Here is a 26409-nt window from a genome sequence, read left to right on the forward strand (position 1 = left end):
ACACATGAACGAACGGGTAAATGTTCCGGCAGACAACATGACCAACAGGAAACAAGACCATTCCAAGTGCTATCCGGAACAGTAGCCGATGCTCGATGGTATCCTGCTCGATTGCCTTCATTTCTACCACCATCGTTGACCGCAGACACTTTGTTGATCCTTTTTGCTTCCCGAAATGCCTGGTCGGCAGCACGGGATGACCAAACAGCATATCCATTATACAATCGCTATGTTCTAGGCACGTGTGGCCTGGTTGGAGTGTGCAATCACAGCTGATACAGTGACAGTTTACAGAACTGCTCCATTCGGTAAGCTGTCACTGCATCAGCTGGTAGCTTTAAAAATGGATAAATAAAATCGAAAACTCAAGAAGCTAATGAACAGCTGCCATGTCGCACGTCGAGTTAATTACTTCACTTTAAGGTTGGTTTAAGTTTCCAGTGAGTTTAAGTTATGCTCACATTGCCTTACTTATCGGTAGTTGATAGTCTATGTGTTCTTTTAAAGTTTTAATATCAAGAAACATTTCAAATCTCGCACTCGGGATCCATCTCGTTTTTGAAATCAATATCGCTATCTCAATTTTACTTCAAACACCTTATTATTTCTTTGGAGGTTCCTCGACTAAAATACTTACAATGGACAACCAGCGCCAGTATCAGATACTTGATTTTTCATACAAAAGAGTCTTAATTAAAATCTCAATCCATGCCTGCGGATCACGGTTGGAGCGAACTGACTCCAATCACTCGCTGTTTAGCTTTCAGATCGAGTGGTTGGCCACTTGACAAAAGGCAAACGGCGAACGGCTCGAAATATGCTACGCGCATAATCCCGCTAATTGATTTCTCCGCAGAGGATTATGCTCCTTGTTGTCGGACGGACAGAGTGTCTCGACCCTCGAGTGTCACGTCGGTGGTTGTGGACTGGCCACGGTTGGCCACTTTGCGCAGAGCATCTTCTCTAGCTCGCAAGCAGCACACCAACTGCCCCCAGCATCGACAAGCAACCCAGAGACAATCACAGAAGACAGCACGGTTCGACCCTTAAGGTGTTGAGATTCGTTTTACACCCGTGATGAGACGGCGAGGTCTCCCTGCCATATGCGCCCTGTATCGTCGGTAATCAGCTTATGCTTCCTCATGTGATTCCTCCATAATTAGAGTGCTAACTAAACAACTCGCCCAGTGGTCGGGATGGAAACATGTCAACGCAATTGCAAACCGTCTTTAACAAGAACATTGTTGCTTTCAAACATGGTTATGGGTAAGTAATTAATCTCCTCGATGATATCTCGTAGGTAACACCGCAATTCACATCGCTAGCAATGTGAAACAACATCGCTATCAATCTTTGTTTAAAAATTAATCAAACGCAAACCCGTAACAACAAATCACTTCAAAGTGCAGCTATTACGCTATACATCCTTCACTGCTATGTGGTAGTTATTAGAAACTATATTCAAATAACGTATCATCAAACGACATCTAGAAGCACGAAGGTGACACGGTGCCACTAGTATCACTATGGTATCGCTCGAACTGTTGAATTACTAACGACTGTAGTGGAAATTATCAGAAGTATGTTGTGGGAAAAATAGCTCTGTAATAAGAAAAAGATACAGCCGCTAAGTCTGTACTTATCTTCTTAAAGTGTTGCTCGCAACATTCAATGTTGCCTGTTTTTAAAGCATTTACCTATGGCTTCAATTAAATATGGCTTTAATTAAATAGGTAAAATTTAAATGGCTTTAATTAAATAGGTTGAGAATGAATTTCTTAAATACCCAAATATTCCTAGGCTTTCATGATAGACCACCATGGTATTAACAGGTGTGCTCAATATTTAGAGATTTAATACAACATATACTTGAGTTTTTGTATTTTGTATTAAATAAGATACTGAAATAACTTTATTATAAGAAAACCATCAGAATTAGTGAATAAGAATAAGGACCTATATAAGATATTTAAACGAAATCAATTTCAACCACTACGTTAATCAATGTCATATAATCCGACTAAGAATGCGGTTCAAGTGTTTCCTGAAAAGAAAATAAATTTTCCTCGATTTTCCATTTAACATATGCTTTGGAATATTTTTCCAGGAACTTCTTTAACAACACAAATGGTTGAGAAGCACAAAAAAGACGTAACGCGCACCGAAACCATGCTGCGCTGTATCATCAGCCGTAACGGAAAGCACGAGTCAGGGAAAGCAAAAAAATTGCAGTGAAAATCCACGATTCGTTGGACACAAAATGAAACAATTCTGCAAAAATCCAGACAAGAATCACGGACTTTTCAAGTGCAACGTAACTAGCTGGGAAAAGTAACGCAGAATAGCAACCGACACTTATCCGGCCAAGATATCCTGTTCTCTTCTCTTCTGGCACTGCTTACTCGTGAAAGATCTATCCAAAAAGCATCGCTTGAAACAACCATCAGCTGTGAAGCGTCATCTCAACTTCATCTCTCAGCTACTGCAACTGCAACGACTGAGCAGAAGAGTACGCTCCAATGGAAATATTATCTACGATAACACGAAAGTCGCGCTACATAGAAAACTACTTTCATTCCATTCGTTTTATGAGTTTTATTTCTTTATGTTAACCCATATAGAGTTGCAAACATTTGATCACGCTGAGCATTCCAACAAACAAAAACGGCACAGCGGACTACATTCTGGATTGCGACTTACTTCATAGTATTTCATGTAGATCACCATTCTACTTCGCGGCTACAATGGCTCAACAGTATATCTGTTCGAACCAATGCACGAAGTAAACCAATCTGTTAGCCCTCACCACTGCACTGCGCTGCATGATGGTTTGCAACGATGATATGTTACAAACCTCCCTGCCAAGCGTTACAGTTACAGGAAGAGAGGGAAATTTATTGTCCGATTCACGGCCTTCAAGGCTAGAAAACCCTCGGACGACCACCAACGCGAAAATATGAAGCGAACGGGAGATGGAAGCAAATGGAGCTTAATTTGATCAACAGTAATACTCTTGTTTGCCAAAGTCATCCTCGACGAATGGGTCCAATGTACGCCCTCGTACGTGGATGATGACTTGAATGGAGAAGGTCGACCAAAGGCTTAATGTAGAAAGCAATCCCTCAGTTGCGCCGGTGGGCCGTGGCGAGGAAGCAATATGCTTATCTGGGGTTTCTTTTCAACCGGCAAAGGCTTATCGCGGACGCTATCAGCGTACACGAAGCAAGTGCCAAGCGATGAAGAGTGAAACAGTTGCTATACATATGGTCTGTCATGGCTCTCGCATGCCAAGCGAGTTATTGGAGCCTCAAAATTGGATTATGCGTACGATGCTGTGGGAGATGTATCAACCACTTCCTTCGCTACTGCTGATGCTGCTTCTGCTGGGAAAAACATCCGAGAGATGGCGGACGCAGCTAAATTTGCGAAACTACCACGCTTCTCGCAACAAACATCTGCACTCCCGATGTTTACGATGGGTACGGGGACGATGAGTTCAGCAAAAGACGATTATAGCGTGCTCATGCGTGGCAGTTACCAGTTGATGGAGGGCTGCCCCCTGATGAGATGTTGGCCAAACGGAAAAAGAACCAAAAATTATTTGTGTCGGTCTGACACGGTGAGTATTGTCAATGTTGGTTTGTTTTCTGCGTGCTTCGAGAGTTTTTGCAGGCGGCGGGCAGCCAAAAATGAAGAATAAGGTGAATGAGTCAGCAGCAGTTGCTTCAGTCATCATCTGGATTAGAATGCGACCAGAAAGATGTATGCTGAAGATGTGAAATTTCTTATTTTTTAAAGAATGAAACATGGAACACTCACGAAATTAATCCATTAGTTACGTTTGAACACGTTTTCCAAGAAACAGTATCAAAGGATTCGCATAATATGTAACGAACGGAATAGTTTTTAATAAGAAAACCTGAAGTTCTGTGATATGAATTACTCGAACAGGTCCACCTCGATTTCTTCCAACGTACCTGCAAAGAGAAAATAAAGAATGTTTTTAATAAAAAGTATCTTTAATCATTATGCTGAAATGTAGACTTAAAGTATGCAAACTTATATTCCTTATTTCACAGAATTCCACTATTTCCCTCTAGCAAATGAAAAAACACAAGAAACGATAGAGACTACATCCAAAAGAGACATCATCATCTTCAATTTTCCAAAAATCCCTTCCCAGCCATTTCCGCGAACTGCGAGCCGTTAATTACGTGCTTAATGTCCATTCGCTGGTTGGTCAACAGAAAACCGTGTTGGCTCCATGGCAAAATGGCGTTTCTGGTTCGCCGTAATGTTATCCTGCACCATCAGTACCGTGAATCTCCATTTGTGGCGACACAAGCCGCATGACGGCCAACGATACGAAAACCCAACAACGATGGTCAGGTCCGGTGTATGCGGTGGTCTCTCCTGGATCCTTCTGTCGTTGTTGGGTTGAGATGAGAGCGTTAAAAGATGTCACCCGGGGGCACAAAAGCATCCCAGGAATCACAGCATGGTACGAGCACCTTATCCAGGGGTTCAAATAATTGGAATATATTGAGCACGGAACTAGGGGACCTGTTTCGGCGTCTGGATGGATCCACCGAATCCAGCGTTTCAGATAATGAAAGTGGAAGCGATGAACGAACGATCCAGGGACGTCGTTCAAATTTATGAAACGCGGACTTCCTATCATATTTTACGATGTCCAGCGAGAGGGAGAGAGAAAGGGTACGTCCATGTACGGATCGCGTTTTGAGTGCCAGATGAAGCGTGGTCTCGCGGTCGCCAAAGGCATTCCCCGAGGGATCCGGATGTCACGCGGATGTTTGGTAGACATTCTGGGCAACAAACCAAACACTCACAGGCGGTGTGAACGTCGCTGTAGCAGAAGACCATCCTCAAGCGATGCTATCATCATTAGGTGACGACGGTGCCATGCGCCATTTGACCAGCCTCCAAACCAAACGCAGATTCACTCCCGCATCCCGCGAGCTCATCTCCGTTATTCCAGCTGTTCAACGATGTACCGTAGGATCTGGACCGCTTGCTGGTCGATAATGAAAATAAACAGCGACTACCAGGGGTTGGACGATCCAGATGCACTTCGTCACTTACCCCTTTGCGATTTCTTTTCAACGAAAAACCAATGTACAATCTCTAGGCCTCCGGTGTCTGGTTCAATTTTAGGTTGTGCGAACAGGATCTTTCGCTTGCAACGGGGTTTGGCTTTATGCCAGCACACTTGTGCATGGTGGCCGCGTTCTTGTTTGTTAATTTCATTACAAAACCCTCCACCGCGCTGATACTTAAAGCAAGTCGAGTGATATGGTGTCAATTAATTGTGGATACCACGCTAGACTTTTAGTGTATTTACAAATTTTAAATTAAAACTATGGAAAACAGCCAAAGAAAAAGCAAAATTTAAAAAGCAAATGACTAAAGAATACAGAACGTTTCAATTGTAATCCCAGGGATACTGTTAAAGTCACAGAAAAGGTCTTAAAAGACTAAAACGACCAGCGATCCTCTCAAAAGGTCATCCAGGACTAACCAAGAAAAAAGCAAAAAAAACCTTTCTCGTGACCCTGGGCACGGTCGCACTTCCGGGATCAGTTAAGCGAGGGACAGTTGAAACCGGAAAGGAAGTTCCATGATGGTTTAAATTGAGTCAGGATGCAGAAGTCTCTTCGCAGAAACGGTTTCGAGGAAAGGTCCAGTACCTTTTGCTAACAATGCTGTCCCTTTCCATTAAATTTTGAAGAAGTCCCAGGACAGGCCAGTCATTATTAATGGACTGTAAATTCGATTTACAAAAAACTCTATGCTATCGACTAAGTGAACGATAAAATGCTTGTAATATCAATGCACAAGCAGAGTAAATTCGATATCAGTTATAACGTTTTTATTTTCCCCATACACTAGCATGAACATCGTTTGCTGTCTTTGCAAAGATATCCGACAACCGCGAACGTAGGTGTAAACGTTATTGAAGAGGAAATGGTTTTAACATCGATAAATCATTACTCCACCTCCTATCGCTCCTCTGCAGCGCACTAGCATAAGCATATTACAACGCGTCATGATTAATTGATGTTTCTCATTGCCCATTCAACTCCTTTTGAAACGAAACCCACTCCATCGACAAATTAATCCACTCAGCCACGGCCCAACATCACCCGATCGGCTCCCACGTATGCGCCGGGACTTCAGGACGATTAGTAATTAGGTTTTGCCGGTTGAATGAAGCAGATTGTTCCGCTCCGGCATTCCCAGGTGTAGGAATCCACGCCTTATGCGACGCACCCGCTCCGTAACAACCCGTGGGCGAATTTTCGAATTTGCTGCTCACTTCCGCGAAAACCCACCCACCACATGTACGTCTCAAACATTAACACTTAAGCAGTCAGGACGCGTCCTGCTTAGCGCATCATCTACCCAAGTTCCGCGTAGCGTCTCGTCTGCTAATCGCTTGATTGATTAGCCATATCATTGCCGTCATAATGTTCATCAAAGCCTACACGATTGGCTACAAGCGCCCCGATATGGCGCCCGAGTAGAGCGGAACTATCGATTTGTGTCAATCAGGTAGGCCCAGCTGGCCGGCGGATGGAAGGAGCAAAAGCGGTGCCCCGGGGACCAACTGGGAACAGCATCATTGATCAACATTATTCATGGCTGGCCACAAACTCGCCTCGCCATTCCCCATTTCCTGCTGCCATTCAATGAGCAGTGAAAGAGGAAACCGCTCAAAACCTATCGCTGAGCTGCCGATCGTTGCCAGTCATTCCAGACGAGCAAATACAAGCTGATTAGCTTTCCCCCAAAACGCCAAACGCTCCTACAAACCTCCCTCTCTATTCCGAGAAACGAAAATGATTAATTCTCCATCACTGAATCCGAGAATCCGGTGCGCAGGAATCATATCGCGAACGGGCCAGCCATCCATCGTTCCGGATCCATCGCTAACACATTCCATCTGCACCGGTGTCTGGTGGTACCATCAGTGGCCGCGTGGGAATAAACGAATCGAATCGAAAGCATTCTGATGCGGAATTGATGGCCGCCGTTGTTTATCGGGATCTCCGAGCTGCAAATGAACCGGATATGATGAGTTCCGGGGCAAATCACCGGTTCTCTCCGGGGAATGCTTGATTGTGTCTCGGTACGTGTGTGAGTGGCTTCGTTCATAATGCCGATGCAAATCTATCGGGCCTTCCATCCTTAATGCCCGGTTGCAACAACGCTTCCAGTCAATTGACGTCTGCAGTGATGCTTCAATCAGGATTATCTCCTTCGTCTCTCAGTTTACAGTAAAGCCGAAACACTTTAGTTGTTTTTTAGTATAACTTCCATCAAATCTAGTCTACTTTAAGATGGTATTACATTAAAGTGATCTCATGAATAGCGGAAACACATTGTTTAAGTAAAAGCAAAAGACAAGTTTGCTGAAACATCAAATTATTAGATTCGCCACCATAATATTCTCAGTGCCGCTCCAAACAAAAGCAAATATCATGAGCATCATTTCGTACCAACCATCCGAAAAACATGAACCTTCGGTGCCCTCTCATAACAATCATCATCAGCCGTATCATTTTCGTGTGCGATAAGAAATGCCCCCCCCTCCCCCCACCACCCACCAAGTAGTAGTGGCGGCACTACTGCTGCAAGAAGCAAAGGGGGGACACCATACGGGACCGCATCCTTTGACATCCTTTCGACCGAATTGTGTTTCGTTTTTTGCAGCATCCGAAGAGGCAGCTCATTTGCGATGGCCATGCGTTGTGGGAATGGGCGCCGGGGCCAAGATCCCAGGCCCATCCAATCACAAGCAAAGGACGAAAATATGGAACACACACTTTCGGTGTCGGCCATCACCGACACCGATGGCTGCGAGCGACACGAGGGTAAAACCCACATGAAACGATGAACATGAAGCTGAATTGCCTACGGGACACGACATGCGATCATTGTGTCTTATTTTGGCACTCGTGTATAATGTTTCTGTTACAGTAACGTGGTACAGGAGAGGTTAAAGCATGGGTTGTACTTCCTATATATTATTAAAGGGAAGCACCAGCGTTTGTCGCAAATATTACTCCATTTACAAACGACTATCTTTTTATTTTAGAACTTTTTGCTGTTTGTTACAGAAGAGGCAACAGTTTTTTGAACATTCGTTTGTGAACTAATACGAGTGCAAAAGCATAACGTTTTATTATTTAAAATTATATTGCAATGAAACTGATGGAATTCATGATGTTCAACACAATCAGAAGGTACAATATTCCTTTTACAGCACAACATATTTGCAAAACATCTAGACAATCATTTCCATTCCAGCACTGAAGAGTCAGAGCTGAAAAAGACTCGAAATAAAACGTCGAACCCCCGTCGAATGCCTTTCATCAGGAAATTGCGTTACGTGCAGACCACCAGTACGAGTGTATTGAACTCGATAGCAAATATTAGCTCGATGAAAGTTGATTCTGACTCCTATCAATCTACTTCTCGGTGCATATCTGTTCTGGAGGGTTTTCCCCGTTTTCAATCAACCCCCCCAAAGGGATATGATTCCGGTTGGCATCGGGAAGATAAGCGAAACTGACGTATTGTGAGTCGATGAGAGTCGAGCTCTCTCTCTCTTCAAAAAGGGGCACCCGAAGCCCCTTCTTTAGCAAGGCATACGAGACGCGTAGCATCCTTTGCTACGCAATAGCTTCTTGGTTGCGCAACGGTTGAAAACCATTCAACCAGACCAGACTAGACCGGAGTGGTTGTTCCGGTTTCTTGAAAGAATTCGACCGTGCTCACTTCTTCGCCGAAAGAAAAACAACAAGTCGCTGACAGTATATTCTTCGGGGAGGAGGGCGAAACATAACCGATGCGAATGATGGGGGAAATTGTACAAGAAAGCGAAAAGTCAATGATTTCCATTTGGGCATTGAGTTTCGGGGGGAAGAAGTACCTTCAAGTCTATTGGGAGCAAGACCGAGGCGAACAATATACAAAAGAGAACATTTTCCCGGTAGTCAAACATGGAGCGGTGGCATTAGCATTATTGTATGAAATACAAATTGTACGGTGATGAATGAAGTTTTTCATGTCTGCTCACAATAAAACACACAAGAAACGCGGATGCAGTTTGTCTTGTGAAAACAACTTTGAGTTACAAGAAACGTGCGTACAAACATATGTTCATTCATCAATGGATTTCGCTTGGTATAAGGCCCAGACATAAGAAATTCAATGAACAAATACTAAAAAGCATCTGCCCTACATATGACCAAACATTGCCAAACCACCAACAGTTACAAAAAACTCAATTCAATAGGAATCTCTCCATAAAATGGAATCCAACCGTACTGTACGATTCAAATCTCCATTCAAATGATCCATCCCTCTTGATGTTCCGCATGGAACCATTTTGAATGCTCCATCAACTGTCCTTTTTTCTGAAGGCATCACTTCAGTTCGTCTAAGCTCCTATCTCGAACTATGGTTAATTTCCTGTTCCCTGTACTGTGAACGTGTCCCATTGGAGAGTTGGATGCCTAGCCGATGGCTTTGCCATCCATTAGCTGCCGCATTACCTCCTAAACAGGGCCCCATTCTGTGCAAAGAGGCATAGTCCGAAAGTGAGCGAAAAAGAAGTACACAAAAAGAATAACAGTGTTTCGGTGCTCGGTTTTCCGATAAGAGCTGCGTTGATCGCCCTTCCTATCGAACAGGGACCAGCGCAAGGACTAAATGGTTCCAAGAAGAGACCGAAGGATACCGTTTACGGTCATTTGGGCGCAAATGAAAACCCTCTGCTACCCTGGTTCCTTGCTAGTCCAAGTCAATGCTTCGCCATCGTGCCCTACAAGGCATGCCCTTGGCATTGGCGTAATGGACCAGAGGTTTGGCCAGAGCGAGTGGGTCGCATGAAATAACCAACACGATAACGGATTCAATGAAGTGACAATTGTGCCAATTGTTTTGTAGCCTCATTTCACAGGACCCAGGCTTCTTCGGGGACTCGGACGCACCGAGAACAATCTCTTGGATGCACCGGAAGGGCGCCTTTACTCGAACCGTATTTTTCGAAGAAGCAATGAACAAGATAACACCAAGAGCGGCCATGTGTAACGGTAGGCACATGGGAGAACATGGGAGAGAGAGAGAGAGAGAGAGAGAGAGAGAGAGAGAGAGAGAGAGAAACAGTTACTGGCTGCTGGCGCAGAACACTGCGGAGAAGAAGACGCCCAACTCAGGTGGGAAACGGCACACCTGTGAATATCCTGTGAGCCCACCGAGCAGCCTTCCTTCTTCTCATACCACAAGCGGAACGCAAGTGACACACACATATCCACACGCACCACCACGAAGCTCTGCTATCAACCACCGCAGTCACCACTTGACATCTGGGACGTTCCCAGTGTGAGTTGCCCATGGCGCTACAAGAAGAAGTCGTTCTGTTTAAAGTAGTCATCCAGAACCAGGGTACCAGTATTTCACCAGCACATCCGTTGCCTTCTTCTCCCCGATCCCCACAAACACTAACAAGACACGAGCGGATGAGCACAGCTGGTGACAGGTGCTAGGACGATCCTTCCAGGTTTTTCATTCCTTAGTTTTTGTCTCCCGTTCCACCTCCTCGGATGGGAATCCTCAAATACCCAAATGGACTCCACTCCACTCGACAACTTTCGCGTCACACCTTTCCTTTCACTAGCAACATTCTTGAGCAAGTAAGAAAAAAAAAGGAATCCCCCGTTTCCCAACATCATCACCAAACCGAACACCGAAGCAACCGAGTGGATCGCCACGGGGGGACACTCTACACAACTTGTGACACACTTGTAAGTGGGACTGCTCACACTTTTGCCGAGCAAAAAGTGGGCTCGCGAGCGATAGAAGCAGCTTTCACTCTGGAGCGGGAGTTGCCGACACACAAAATGAAGAACCTAGATGTCACATTTCCGCCAAGGGTTGTTCTGCTTCGCGTGGAAGCTTGGCGGGCTGCTCCTGAGAGTTGATTTACAAACGGGGGCGCGCTGAGAACTCCGTCGCTTCTGGAAGGATGAAATAAGTGAATGGCTAGATGAAGATGTGGAAATCGAATCCCGTGTTCGACGCGTCTACTGTTTCACCACTTGGTTAGGGTGTCGATCAACCATTTTTCTCGTATATAATGACTGAATGGAACAAGTGTGCGATTCATACAACATACAACATTGATCGTGAAAAACCATAACCTGAGGAGTTCCGTGAAGAATCCTAATTGAATGTTTTTATCCAGCCCATTCTAATTAGCAAGAAGCAACCACCTCCAGAGTGTGGATTTGTAAAGGTGGCGCCGTTGAGGAAACACCATTGATTCTAGAAGAAGCGTCTGACTCATAAAACACAAAACATTTTTTTAAACATATCTAATGACGGACGAGCCGTATGTTTATTAACAAGTAACAAAGAAGTGGGACTAGGGCATTTCCTTCACTAACCATCGCCAAAACACAAAACATTCATCGTGAAGAAACATATAACGATGGAAAGAATTACGTACGAAAGAATATCGTACGAAATTATTTCATCAACACATTCTTACTAGAAAGTAACGATTTGTAGCTGCTCCTAGAGCCAAACTAGTTTACTCGCAAAAAGTTAAACGGAGAAAGTGTCTCTACGCAAAATTCTATTCCACTTCCTGGTGGCAATCGGTTTTCTCGGAAAACTATTCCCTACCCGGAGAAAACTACCCCAAACCGACCGACCGAACTAAGCAGAGTCCGGAAAACGGAACCGACTACGGTCGACGATGGTCGCGTCCGGATTACCAGCCGGTTCGCTCTTTTTCAGAATCCTGAATACTCGACAGTCAGCCCGGCTAACAGCTATTGAGGCCAGACCCGCCCCCTCGGGCGGTAAAACCGGATATCCCGATGGAAGATAATTTAATTATCTTTAATTAACCGTTTGCGAATTCGATTCCACTAATTATTCGAAAATTAATTTACCACGAGCACACGAGCAGCCAAACTTCTTCCATTCCCAAGCCTTCGACCAGAAACCAGAACCAGAATCGTAGAAACGAGTGAGCGAACGAGCGAAATTCAGGAACGAGGAAACGAAACGGGAAGCTTTCGGTTTCACTTCAAAACACACTTTTCAGCGAGCGCAAAATCGATTGCGAAAGTGAAATGAACCGAACCGGTCGTACTGGCAGCTGCCAGTGACATTGGGGCGGAAACTGGGCGAAAATTAAAATCCATTCCAACTCGCGCGCGCCCGGCACCATCGAGCGTCAGGTGAAAAGACGCCGAGCCCTGCATGTGCCCGGTTGCTCTGGTCTTTGCTCTTGCCATCCAGCATCGTGCTGCTGGCAAAAGAGGAACGGAAAAAAGGCACAAAAAAGTCCGCTAAAACTGCGGAGAAAATTTTCAAATACACCGCACCGCATCGCACCGCCTTGTTTCCATTCTCCCCGAAAACACCGTCGACCAACAACTTCGCAGGAGCGCCCCTGCTGGAGCTGGAAGTAATCAATTCCAGTTCTTGGTCGGACGGGCCCTCGGAAGGGCATCCCGGAAACACCGGTCTGGAACAATTTGTACGGTCTCGGCGTCGTGTCGACAACCCCGTTCGACATTGGCCGTTTCCACGACACGGTACATCGGGTGGTGGGGGGGGGGGGGGGGGGGGGGTGCGGTCTAGAATGCTAGATGAATCATAAACATTTCCGAACGAAATAGCCAAAGCCATAAACGCCGTACCTGGGGAAATGTTTTCATTTTTAGTTGGTTCGTTTGTTTTCCCCGCAAACAACAGCAGCAACAATGCACATCCCTGTTACTTTGTGGCATAATGAAAGCGGTGCCCGAGCAGCAACATTGCAGTTCGAAAGTTTTCAATTCTTTCTTTTTTTTTGGTTCTTTTGGCATTACCTTAGCTTAGTCTGTTGTGCAGGAGCAGTTTGCTCGTTGCGAAGGAACTGAGATGTATTGAAGAGAGTCTCTTTTGCCTTTTATCAGCTACAAAATGCAACCAAATATTGAAGCACTAGTTGTTTTCTATGTTGCCGATCAGTAGTTTTCATAATATCAAACGGGAATCATATCTTTTTTTGGTTATTTAAACGTACAGTCTTCTTTTACTTCCTCTCGGGATACGTCATTCTCATCCGATGCCAAGCGACGAACCCTCAAATCCGTAAAAGAACAGGGGCAACTGGTTCCAGTACCGCTAAACTCGTATCGTATGCTATTTACAACAGGCAGTAGCTAGCGATTACTCTACTATAAACGGTACGGTTCTGCCTTCAAATTGATTCATTTCATGGCAAAGGCCGCTCGCTTTAATAAACCACCACTCAGGCAAAATGCAAGCTAAACTGCTATCAACGATCGCATGCGACCCGCCTCCCTGCCTTACGGGAATGACTGCCCCGGAACTGCAGTTATGACGGTTTTTTGCAATAAAAACCCGAACCACACCCACCACCATGGTCGCATGAAATATGCAGTGACCTCCCGCGTAATCTTTCCCTTCTGAAACTCACTCGCCCACACTTGAGGTTAAGCGATTTTGACCCTCAAATTGGCGCAGAAATTTATTTTCCATCCATACGATTCTCCTTCTCCTGTCCGATGGTAGAGATAGTGTAGGCCAGTCGGCAAGCACCCGCTCTTCAGCTCCTCGGGAGTTCCGCCACTTTCACTGACAACCTTCCACGAAGAGGTTACAGCAACTTCTTGCGGGAAAGTGTTTTACTGGTCTATCAAACCGAATTTGACGACTCGCCGCAACGACCACATAGATTCACGTTTCGCGTTGAAACATCCAACAGTAAATGGTGCCGATGGCGATGAGAGAGAGCGAGTGAGAACAGGAAGGGTGTAGCGGTGCAGGAAGTACGTAAAGCAGGATTCCGGTTCCGATAGACATCGTCGGCGTAACCGGTCCACTTCTCCGGTGGAACGGGGTGCGGAGAGAAACTGCGGACGACGAATGGTCTTTCGCACCCTCGGAACCTTCATTTTGTCGAGTCGATTGGGCCACAGTGCGGTGGACCATGGGCACCCGTGCTGGGTGATGATTTATGGTCCAATCCTTCTCTATGATTCTGTCCTTTTAGACAGTTTACGAAAGTCGCTGGAGTCGTAGAAAGCGGTCGATAATGGGACCAAGTGTCGGTGCAAGCACGGTATGGCACGGTCAGTTTTATCTCTAGAAAACGTTCGAGCAACTCACTTTCTACATCGCCTCCGGCCGGATTTCTATGAATAATAAAGGCAGCAAAATTGCCTCCAATACCGAACGAGCGTATGTCGCGTGGGCATTGTTCCGTCAGCAACGAAGAAATAGTAAAGAGAAGCAAAAACCAGATTCCCTAACAAGCCGACCGATTGGAAATGTTCAAAACACGAATGGATCTAGCATAATGAGGAAGAATAATGGACATGGTTTTTGATCACGGGTCGTAAATCGATACCGCTACCAAATGTCTTTGTCTGGATGGTGAGTAGCTGTCGTATCGTGACAAGGAATACGACGTTTTGCAGATGGCTTCTTTATTCAATGCGATACTTTTGGAAATCATTTTAGGAAAAGGACCTGTGCTTGAAATATTGAGTGAGACTTGAAGGCCAATACCATTGGAAACATAATGGTATTTTCTTTTTTAAAATTGCTTTTAAACCTGTAGTTCTAGTATTTTATGCACTAGATCCTCGATTAGGTGTGTAGCTTAGGTTTTTTTTCAATTCTGTAGCTTTCTACTCTTGTTGGAATTCTTAAAAACTCAGTTTTCCTAAGATAGCAAAGGACAAGGCCCAGTGCGACCAAATGTGCTAATCTAGTTAGACCCTTTTGCCACATTGTTGGGTCTCTTTAAGGCAACCAGGCAATATCCCAAAGCAAGTTGTGTGCAACGAACATCCCGCAGTCTTTCCTAGTGCATTCACAGCAGTGACTCTCTTTGGAACCTCTCTGCTACTTGATCAAGATGCCGAATTGAGAGAAGATGAGTCCTGGGGCTATGGAACCACATGGAATAGACACGGTCAATATCCCCCGTCATGGTGACCCCCAGGTGACAACCAAATTAATTCGGGGAGTTTACCCCTAGGCCCCAACGGGGTTCCCGGTTCGCCAACACTTAGAAAGAGGTCGTAGAGATGCGCCATTCCGAATTCGTGGTATTTGACCATTGCAGATTTGTTTTGGGGAAATTTTTGGAAAACACAACCATTCGGGATGTCCCAAGTCCCAGATTCACATCCGGTTCGCTCGTCTCATGCGTGAAATTAAAGGTTTACGCAGGGATACCCGCTGATCTCGAAAGGAAGGAAAAGATGAATGGATTTTTTGATGAACCGTTCGAACAGCCTCCCGGAGTCATTCCATTCCTACCGGAAGCCGCATTTACTCTTCCCAGCGAGCGAGCAGGTGTGAGCGGAAGATGAAACGGTCGACCCGACACATCGGTCTACTTCTGGGAATGTGGCGTCGAAGCGCTAGGAGACACACCTTGGCATACATAACGGTGCCATAATATATCCCCCTTTCCAATGGAGCACCAGAATGGAGACGCATGTGACAGAGAAGGAGCTAACTGGCATCACCCGTTGGTGCTCGATTACCGTACGTGTGCTGTCATCTCGTTCATCATTAGCACACGTCGCTGCGCGTGATGGAATGTGGGAAACTGTATTGAACTTAGGTTCGCCGATAGCCGGCCATCGATCGATCGATCGAAAGCAATTTTCCGAGAAGCATTTGCAAATGGAAAAGCGGTAGTTTGGTATCGCTCGCTAGGGAATGTAACAGAACAGGAACAGCTACACAGCGAAGTGCAGTGACATGTTTTATCATTTCTTGGGACCGAAGATACGCTGATTGGATGGAAAGCAACCGTACGCTGGCGGCAAACGTGACCCAGATGCACATTAGGAGACTGTTTGTAAAAATAGCTTCTGTCGCTGATGTTAGGCATCATTAGGGACTTCACTTTACTCTCTCGTCCACAGATCAACGGAAAGCGTAAGAAGCCCAAGACGCTGCTTCGCTTTTACTTATGCTCCATAGCAAATGCACTGAGGGTGAGTTTCTCCAGGAAGAAAAAAAAGCAAACCCCCTGGAATGTTGTTGCTGCCAGCAAAAGAAGCTCCGATTCCCATGGTCGTAAACATTTCGATGCCAGACGTACCTTTTCGTACGTACACAGAGCGTTTTTGTTTGAGCGTTTCGAAATAATACCTTACCAGTACCGAGCACTGGACGGGTTAAAGGATTCTGGAATCTCCACACTCTCTTATGTGGCCACATATTTCATGTTCCTTTCCAAGCAAGCAAGCCGTCTTCTTCCGATCCATTAAGTAAGCCCGGCCGGCGCTTGCAGTCGCGCTAGAGAACTTTCAACTGCTTTTTATGGGTTTGACTTTTGTCATAAAACACGGGTCCGGAGTTGTTCGCGCTGATGATGGTTCGCTTCGGCCACCGTCGGCGCATAGTTCCGAAACCGGCCCCGCAACAACAAACAAGTGCATTGCCGCTGACATTCCCACGGACTTTACGACGCAACTTACTGGCTAGCCGGCTGGCAGTCTTTCGGAGCGCTATGCATGAATTTTGCATGAGAAAAGAAATTATTTATACTCCTTCTTCTACTCCACGGAGTAGTTCCAAGTTCCGTCGTCGTTGTCGTCGTCTGTCATCCGTCATCAAGTCATTTTATGCCTGGTTATTCACTCCATCATCTTCTTTTGTTTTGTTTTGTATAATTAAACAGTTTTACCGACGGCCTGCCGCACCGCAGACGTTGTCCTTGTCCCTTGTGCTAACGCTAGCGGCAAACAAATCAAACGTCGTTAGTGTGGTCGGATGCGGTTATGCCGCCCTAAAGTTGATAAGCCATTTGATGGATAAACATAATTTCTGGCCACCCTTTACATTATTCATGAGCACCGAAAGGCGGCCACCGCTTGCCAGCAATCAAACGTGATCTCAAAATCGCATCCAATACCACCACCACCACTGATGGTCTGCCTGTAATTTGCCTGAGCTTAGGGCCTCTAGCGTCTTGCGTGGCTCCTGCGTGCTATCCGGTGCGTGTGTCAATTGGGTTTTCGTCAAGGCCAACGAACCATGGCTTCTCCGGATGGGGCATGGCTCCGGGATTCAAAAAATACCCAATCTCACGCGTCAATCATAAGCCGCATCGAAATAGAAAATTCAGTTAGAAATGTGCCGAAAGTGCCCCAATTGCAGCGCAGCTAGAATGAGGCTACATGGCTTTAAAAACCAGCAGCGGCAGCAGCAAAGGTAACATTCGCCTAACGAACCATGCTTGATAGGCAAATCGGTGAGCCGCCCCCCGGGGAAAGAGGGGCTGTGCAAATCAGGTTGAAATTGTTGTGGATCGGCGCGCGCGCGAGAGAAAAGCCGTAAAAGTGATGAGCAATTTTTCACGCGCCGCCGGTTTCATTTTGTTGCAAATTAACATGAAATTGATTTTCCGCCCATCGCATCCCATCAGCGGCGGGCTGGTTTTTGAAGGGGGACGGGACGGGAAGGGAGGATCGATTTTAAAGTTCCCCTCGCGGACAAAATCGAATTCTGGCAAACGATTATTTGAATATTACCGGCAGAGTAAACTTGCTGAAGGGCTTACCGGCCATTTTCAACCATTCTCGTGAAATGGCCTTTTCAGGCAATTACGCGGCCAGCGATAAAGAGTTTTTGATTAATTTCGCGAAGAAAAGTAACTCGCCGGTCCGTCGGACATTTTACAGCTATTAAGGTTTGGAAAATCGACAAAACCTGTAGCTCACGAAACAAAGAATGGGGAAAAAAAATGTTCGACGCGATCGAACGCAAAACAGAACGTGGCGAGACGGTAGCGGCAATAAATATTCAGATGTACCTTCGGAAGCTATCAAATGTTGAACACATATTGATCGAATGGACATTCGACAGGAGATATTGGTGCCGGTTGACCATATCAAAAATGCATGCGATGTAACAGGCGAATAATTCATGGCAGTAACATGACAAGCTGTTCGATTGCGTATCAGGTGAACACCCAGAAAAATATTGCGTTTGTCAGGCAGTGCCTCGGTTGGTATGCTGAATCAGGTGTTGATGCAAACTTTGTAAAAACTTGATAAGGCTTTTAGCTTTATATTGTTGGTGTCGGCAAACGGTAGCTATCAAACCAACTTCATCCAACAAACCCACTATTACCGACGCCCAATGCCGGGACACTAGTTTGGTTGAATACTATTATTAACCTCGCGCCGTCTGAATACTTTCTATATGATCCAAAGATAGTTTGCGATGAGTGTCATCGGACGTTGGCGAGGACAAAAAGGACTAGTCAACGCTAACGAAGCTACGGTGAACCTAGAGAGAGCCCACTACGTCGTCGCCTGGTGATTGAACTCGATAAAAGAACGACCTGACGCGTCTGGCGATGGTTCCATGGCTACTACCGACACAGGAGTCAAAAAAAAGGAAAAAAAAAGAACTAGAAACGTCCAGGCTGTGAAAAGTGGGCTGAACAGTGCCACAGAAAACATGCAGCTGTGCCACTAAGGATAAGAGAACATAGAAAATGTGGAGCATGTTTCCATAAATAAAGGTGACCAGAGTAAAACGGAGATAGAAGAAACTCACGGATGACGTACGATGGTCAGAAGTAGTTTCAAGAGCATTGCGATGACAGAAAGACTGGTCTGAAAGGGAACAAATCCTTTTATAAGGCAGACATGTCATTCACATGCCAGGCGCATGTATCCTTTTCTGCCGCTGCTTTTACTACTGGATAAAACTGTAGACTCAAAATATGGCAGAACAGCGTACAAAATGCTTTCAGATCATGTGTTCTGTCTAAATGTCTGAAACATTGGCAATAATAACTCAAACACAAGCTTTTATCAGACATTTTGACACATTTTTGAGCGTTTTTTAATACGAAAAGCATGCTAAACATCTTTAACTAATTCTCTCTTGCTTTAAGAGAATAATAAAATTTCATTTAAACAAAAATCTGAAACTAGATCACACCATTGCTTAACAACAGATATTAGCTTGAAGCACAAAATTCCTTTCCCCAATTCGCTCTTCGCTCGTACTCTTCTGCCAGCAACAGTTTCACTGCTTCCGGAGGCAATGAAGCGTACAAGTGACAAATTCAATATTGCAATTTTGTAACCTACTCCACGTCACAGTGTGCGCCTCGCATCACTTCGTTCTTTTCTTTTTCTGGAGCTTCTCATTCCTTCAACAGTTTCCATCTCAACCGTATCAGCTAACTAGCTTCATCACGACATGAGTAAATCGCCCGTGGCAACTTCACATGGAAAAATAAAGACTAAACCGCTCAACTGCTGTACCGTCGTTGCGCAAGACACCGTACTGAAACGTTGAGTTTTCTTTCTACCATGCGATGGTGTACCGGAAAAAAAAAGAAAATGTCAACGTTTGTGTTGCCAACAGATGAAGCTAGTGGTACAAAATCTGCCCAAGATTGCTGCAAACGAACGTGCTGCTGGAAGCGGAACGAACATTACAGAGTGAACGGAGCAAAACCTGCTCCACAGGTTAAATTGACAGACATAGAAGCTCCCACATCGCTGCTCTTCACATTTTTCTTCTTGTACCTTTTGCGCTTCATACCAACGGTGTGTATTTTTACAGTTTGCCTTCAGGGATGTTCAACAAGAACAATGCCACTTGACATACAGAACGATTTTAAACGAACACTCTTCATCTTTAAACCGTAAAGGAGAAAAGTGAAGCGATCTGAAAGAAAAAGTCCCCTCAGTCATGCTCGCAAAATAGTCGCGGAATTGCCTTATTTGCCTCCAGCATGTCACGATAGAAAACTTAATACCGATTCTGGTCTGAGCATTCACGGTAACCGTACTCGGTAGACGCTGGTGCTAGCTGTCAATCGCAAGTGGCCTCTTTTAAGAGCATGTATTCCATACTATTAAATTTTAGTCACAGATAAACTAAATCACTTAAGATCAATAGTACAAAATGTAAATGTTATGTTCTCTAGATATTTTATTAATCATGGTTGAATTAGAGCGTTTTTTTCAGTAAAAAAACAGCAGGGTTCAAAACCCCCATATTAGCATAAGGGACACAGAAGAACATGCACAGAATGTGTGGCCGCATAAGATGCACAGATTAGCATGCACAGAAGAAAGTAACAGTGCATGGAACAAAAAATCTAAAACTGGTCGCCGGGCGGGAAATACGAAATTATGTAGCTCTGTTGCCAAAACCCTATGATGGAGGCGCCAGGTAAGTGGTACATTTGGATACTTTCAGGGGTTTATAATTGAAATTTAAATCGCTAAATAACCCACGGATCTCAAACTCCATTATGAGGGAATGTTGAAGTGTTGAAATCCTGTTTTTTCATTCTTTTTTTAACACTATTGTCATTGCAAATATATAATATAACTCACAATTAATGACTAAACTTAACATACATCTACACCGTGGACGTGTTTAAGACCCCCAGTCTACAGCATGTGTTGAACAGTAAAAGCAGGATGCAACCAAACGACCGGATGCTTCATAACCCTTGGAAGCAGATCGTGCTTACAGTAATAAAACCCCCACACAATGTGAGGCATAAATCTTAATGTAACTCCAGCAAAGATGACACCACTGGATGGTCACTATTACTGGTAAACCCCAAAAAGGTAATACGGGGCAACACAGGACATCATATCTACCATGCTCTATCGCTCTTTCCTTGAATGCTGTGGCCGCGTAAGATGCCCATAAGACGCCTCACTGGTTCGAAACAAGCAGGTTTCAAAAACCAAAAAACCCATGAATTGATAATGGCCGAGTGCTGTAAATTTCCATCAAATGAGGGTTTGCGATGCACACAGACACACATGCGCGCGACAAAAGCATCATAATGTTTATCGCCCAACCTGGGCCACAGTCTAGGGAGCCATCTTCTGGTAAGGTAATCAGATTTCCGACAGGAATTGTCGTTAGATTTTATTGCCTTTGAGAGAAATTCGAGGGAAAGGATCCGTAAATATCGAAATACGGTTTCGCTGGTGAGATCATGAATGATGATGACGCATTACATCAGGATTGTAGGGAAAGCCCTTGGCAAAATAAATTCTAATCCGAAGCACCATATTTTATCGAACAAATTTTCACCAAAAACGAACGATCCGGAAGAAAGCGATACACTGTCTAGCTTCAAACGTCTCCAGCGTTAGCTACCGGATAGGAAAACCCCCGAAAAGCACAACCTCGCACTCACCTTTCAGGCAGCAGATGATAGAATCCAATTTGGTGCCGTGCGATTTCACTGTCGCGCGCGCTCCAGCAACCAAAGGATGTCGCCTTTTGATGTGCTCCAAAGATAGCCCCGGAGGCTTTCTTTTACTTTTAGCCGGAAAACCATTAAGTCTTATCACCGAATCGACGCGAACGCCCGGTGGGCGGCTGCCGGAAAAGTGGTCCACCGACCGCGCGAAGGTCACGGCCAACTGATCCTTTGATGAACAGGCCTTGAGCGAGCGAGCAAGCGAGACTTCAGCCGTTACCAATACAACCGGGTATTTCAACCCGGTTTGTCGTAATGCTCACCCACATCCATCGCGCACACGTTGAACACTGGAAAGATGCTACGACGAAAATGAAAGCAAGAAACGAAATAAAACAATCGCTCCCTTTCAACCACCGGCTACAGTGAGGCGTGGAAACGGGGAAACGGATTAGAAGCGGTGGCTGTTGACATGGCAAGAGCGCTTTCAGAGCCGACCGGTTTCTTGAGTTCTTTCCCCAGAAAGCAAACAGCAAAATGTCGAGCAAGAGCAAGCAAGCACGCTCGCACGCACGCACGTGCCAGCCGTTTGTAGCGATACTACCGGAACACGCGAAAGCGTCATGCTTTTCTGGGAAAAAAGGTTTGCTTTAATGCGCGTACCTCACGTGCCGCGATTTTTTTGCACGATTTTAACCGCTGGCAATCATTTTGCTAAGGAATTCAGCTGTTTTTTTTTCTTACTTAAATTCAACGAAAACGATTAAGAATCGGTGTTCCAGCACCAGATGCTTCCATTTAATTCATTTTCCAATCGATTGGTAGAGTTTTGCTACTAAAATCGTCTTTTACTTTATCGGTGCAGCTGTTTGGTGTCAGCAAAGAGTTCTCTCGAAATGGAAGTAGCTCTCCGCTCCGTGAAAATTCTGCTCACCTTCTCTATGCTCTCAGTTTGCGATTCCTGTTTCCGGATTTATCTACCACTCACGAGACTGCCTGTGGTTTCCTCATGCTAGTCTTTTTTTCTACGAACTATTTATAAAAACAACCTAAATGAAAATCAATTCGAATAAACAATAAGAAAAGAGCTTCACTTGTACCACTTAGTCAATGAAAAATCACAGACAATCCTCGTTTTACACACGTTTTCTACGACCATTTGTACACTTTCCTTTCGCATTTGGTTCGTTGCACATTTTTCAAGTATAGCCAACGATGCATTGTTTTGTCACCTTAATTGATGCCCACCACTCCTCAGACACACGATAGTCATCTCCGTCGATAACGACACCTTCACGTTATTCACGCAACCAGCAGCCGAGACAAGCAGTACGGTTTTTCCGGTGGAATCAGGTGGGCTCACCGCCAACCTACAAGGAGAACGTTCCGAGCGCAACTGACAGCAAAATCCGAAGCCGAAGTGCGAAAGCGATACGTCGGCCATCGGCTACCGGAACTCCTCGATGCTGTCAGTTTGCGTGCCGGATGTTGCAAGGACACTGCGACAAGGGCGAGATGTTGCATCGAGAAAGAGAGCGGAATCCAATGCCCTGGTGGTGAGAATCGAGTTTCAAGGTGAATCTCCTGCTGGTGAGACGCGCTTTCCCTCGCTTATCTAGCGAAACTGCTCGCTCACTATAGTCACTAGGTCAGTGGAATATGCGTTGAGGAAGTCAAACGGCTCACGGGTGGGGAGAGAGATTGTGACCGGAAGCAATATTCATTTCACTCTCCTCATCCCACTACACATCCGCCCCATTCGAGACTCCGAGAACCGAGAAAAGTCACCTGTTCCGGTTGAGTTAACGTTAGTTTAACGAAAGGCATAGGTCAACGCCATGCAATTATGCCAACCAATTGGCTTTTCACCGGAAGTCAATCCAACCGTGAGGTAGGTGAGGTGAACCGTGAGCCCTAAGGATCCTCCTGTCAGCAAGGTATTTAAACGCGGCGTCTTGTTAAAAGCACACACATAAAGGAAGGCACACATATGCACAAACAATAACATCGCCAACAAGGCAACAAAAGCATAAAGGGCAGGAGCAATCTTGGAACGCCTGTGTATCTGGATCGTCTGTGCAGATGGCACAAAATGTTTGATGTTCGTGCAGAACCTCCATAAGATGACCCAAGGCCCACAGAGGTGGGCATCTCCGTACTTCTAGGCCTTCGCTCCTATGGCATAGAAATGGCCAACCAACAGCAAAGACACGACACACACGCGTTACTTCCGAAGGTCAACAAGGCACCATGATGCTTGCTGTGATATCCTTCCCCCCCCCCCCCCTCCTCGATCCTTCCTTTACCAAGAAGAGGCGGAGTTTCTTGAGTAAAACGAAGCCCAACATCATCGTGGTACTACGGCAATGGCTCTTCCAGAGGGCTGCCACGTGCTGTCCTTGCTGGAAAGGAAAACACAAAGGGGAAAAGCGAAAGGAAATGCCTTGCAGCCACCGTCACAGCATGCCATCGCTAAATGTTCCCACCCAAAGGAGGTTATGGAGCGGAATTTATTGAATTGCTTCCATTATTGAACATTAACCACACATTGATTACGCTTTCAACGATGAGATTTCACTTCCGTGTCGGTGATTGATTGGGTTACTTTCCTGGTCCCCCCCCCCCCCCCCCCCCGGCCCGGAGTTGACTGTGGGCTTCGTTGGAATGAGGAAAGTACTGGCCACATGAGAATTATCGGCATTCCGAGAAGCGGTTTGTCGATGAAAGTAATCTATGCTCGTTTTAATTTTCCATCATTTGTGTTGTAAAGATTAGGATATTGTTTTTTGCATTAAAATGTGTATCTTTTGTTTGATTGGCATATGCAAATAACTACAATAAAACAAAATAATACTCCTAATCTTAAGCATCACGATTAAAGTAAAATTGCTTCTCAAACGAATCTAGCATCCATCCAAACTATGCAGCGCATTCAATAAGTTACAAGCAGCATTCCAGCATAAATTGTTTACAAAGCTAACACATTGTTTGCATAGTTTCTGTCAAGCACTTCCATCCACACTCCACTCTGTGGATTACGCAATTTCTTTGATCTGCATCAACATATTGAAGACGTTGTGTAGAGCTTCAACAAACAATGTTCTTTAGTTTTTGGAGAATGCTAAACTCCTTTGAGCTCATGCCCCCAAAACGGCCCTCGTCATTGAAACCTAACAACGTTAAGCATCACACCGCTGCCCTGTCATTGATCGATAAGTGCGCCTACAATCAACACTTGCATCAGGTGGGCTGTTTCATCACCTGTGCTAACACACTGAGTGGAATCACTCAACGCATTTGCATCGCTTGAGAAACAATCGGCGGCATTGGAAATGGGAACTGAAGAAGAAACCTCGCAGCAAACCTTGACATGGATGACCAATAATTGGAATTGATGGTAATCCATCAATCAAATTAGATTGGATGTGAGCTTCCACCGCGAACCACCGTCCCCGCAAAACCACCGCTTATGCGGTGCAACATAAATTGCTGACGGTTTGGAATGAATTATAAACGATCCGAATGGGGAAGGCAGTACCGTGAGACCGAGACAGTACGATGGTCTTTGTACAATCGCACTACTCAATTGCAGGTCTTTTCGGCCGGGCAAGTAATTTAACGGTTGGCCTCATATAAGCTATCATGTCGAACCGCGAATGCCACGTACATGACAAACCAGACCCCCGAGAAACATCCACAATCCACAAACTCCAGCACAGAACGCTGCATTCAACAGCTCGTGATCCTGGGAAATTGAATGCCTTTGCAATGGCGACCTAAAAAAGGGCCGATTTCGGTGCGGTGCTTGGATAATTGAATTAGGCCTGTAATTGACAGCGATATGTAAACAGAATGTTTGTACTCCCCCTCACCACCCTCTCTCTCTCTCTCTCTCTCTCTCTCTCTCTCTCTCTCTCTCTCTCTCTCTCTCTCTCTCGTGTGTAGCGAAGATAATTAGAAAGTTTGTCTCGAAAGCAAATAGTTGTGGCGCCTGGAAGGATATTCATTTTTGTCCCACTATTTTAATTGCTGTATTCCCGGGAGAAGGGTGGAAGGAACTGTTTCATTAAACGTCCTCGCACACCCATACATGTGTGTGGGCTCAGCAAAAAAAAAAGGATATTCCTTCCACGTTCACTCCTTATCGGAGTCAGTGGCAAGAATCCGTGGGTTTTTTGTGCTTACACAGCGGTTATTACTCCATGAATCCCCCGATCCAGACCAGATCCATTAGCAAGTGGCTCAACCCAAGATACTGGGCGGACGGATACCACCTCCCCACCACCACCACCACCACCCCGTGGAGGACGACGTGTGAAACCGGTAGGGCGAACTTAATGGAATTAAAAACTTCATTTTCCTACCTCGACAATAATTTCCATAATCTTTCCATAAATTTAACAGCAGGCAGCCGAACCCTCCTCTTCTCTACACTCTAGATCCCTCTCCGGGACCACCGGAAAGGCGAAATCTCGTCCACCACGAACACTAAACCCCGGGGAATGCGCTGAGCGTTTGGACCTGGGAGGCAGAAAATTTACTTCCTTAAGTCTTCTCCATCCGCTGGTTCTCAGCTGAGCAAACTTACCTGAGGATACTTGTGTGTATCCTGGAACGGGCAAACTGTCACTGGGCGCCCTTACTCCTGCCTGCCCCTCGCTCTCATCGTGTGAAGTCCAGTCAAGATTCTCTTCGTCTTTCTTTTGTGTTTTGCCGGCGTGCAGGTAGCGCTGCAGTTCAACCATGGCTGTGGATGGTGGCACCAAACAATGGGTGTGCAAGGTGGTGCAAGGTGCGCTCGGTGCGACGTAAGAAAGGACATTTTTAATCTTCCGCTTCCTGGGAATGCTCCACACAACCAAGGCACACGGTGAAACGATGCTCGCTATGGCGTAAGAGCGAGAAGACGAGTATAGTTATTTTCTTTTCGTTCTACTTGCGCAAAGCATTGATAGCTACTGGGTAACTAGTGTTGCAATGCTTGGATTCGGTGAAGCTAAGCTCCAGATTGTCTCACGTCACCATTGGTGTTCCGTGTTGTGTATCGTTTCATCTTGCGACAGCATCGCAATCGGTTCACCATTGTCATTCCCTTGCTGCTGTGTCTCAAGCGGGTCCAGGGAGCAGAA

The 26409-nt window shown here is 45.4% G+C and overlaps 1 protein-coding gene across 1 annotated transcript in view; it reads right to left on the reverse strand.

The window, feature by feature from the left end:
• Window positions 1-26025, reverse strand: part of LOC126574347 (uncharacterized) — a 49465-nt gene extending 23440 nt beyond the window's left edge. The window contains exons 1-2 of the mRNA XM_050234489.1: window positions 25869-26025; window positions 21275-21598 (exon numbers count right to left, since the gene is read on the reverse strand). Of these exons, the coding sequence (XP_050090446.1) occupies window positions 21275-21598; window positions 25869-26025 (481 nt within the window). The remainder of the gene's footprint in view (window positions 1-21274; window positions 21599-25868) is intronic.
• Window positions 26026-26409: the final 384 nt, after the last annotated feature.

This window comes from Anopheles aquasalis, chromosome 3 (genome assembly GCF_943734665.1).
Source record: "Anopheles aquasalis chromosome 3, idAnoAquaMG_Q_19, whole genome shotgun sequence".
Classification (NCBI taxonomy): domain Eukaryota; kingdom Metazoa; phylum Arthropoda; class Insecta; order Diptera; family Culicidae; genus Anopheles; species Anopheles aquasalis.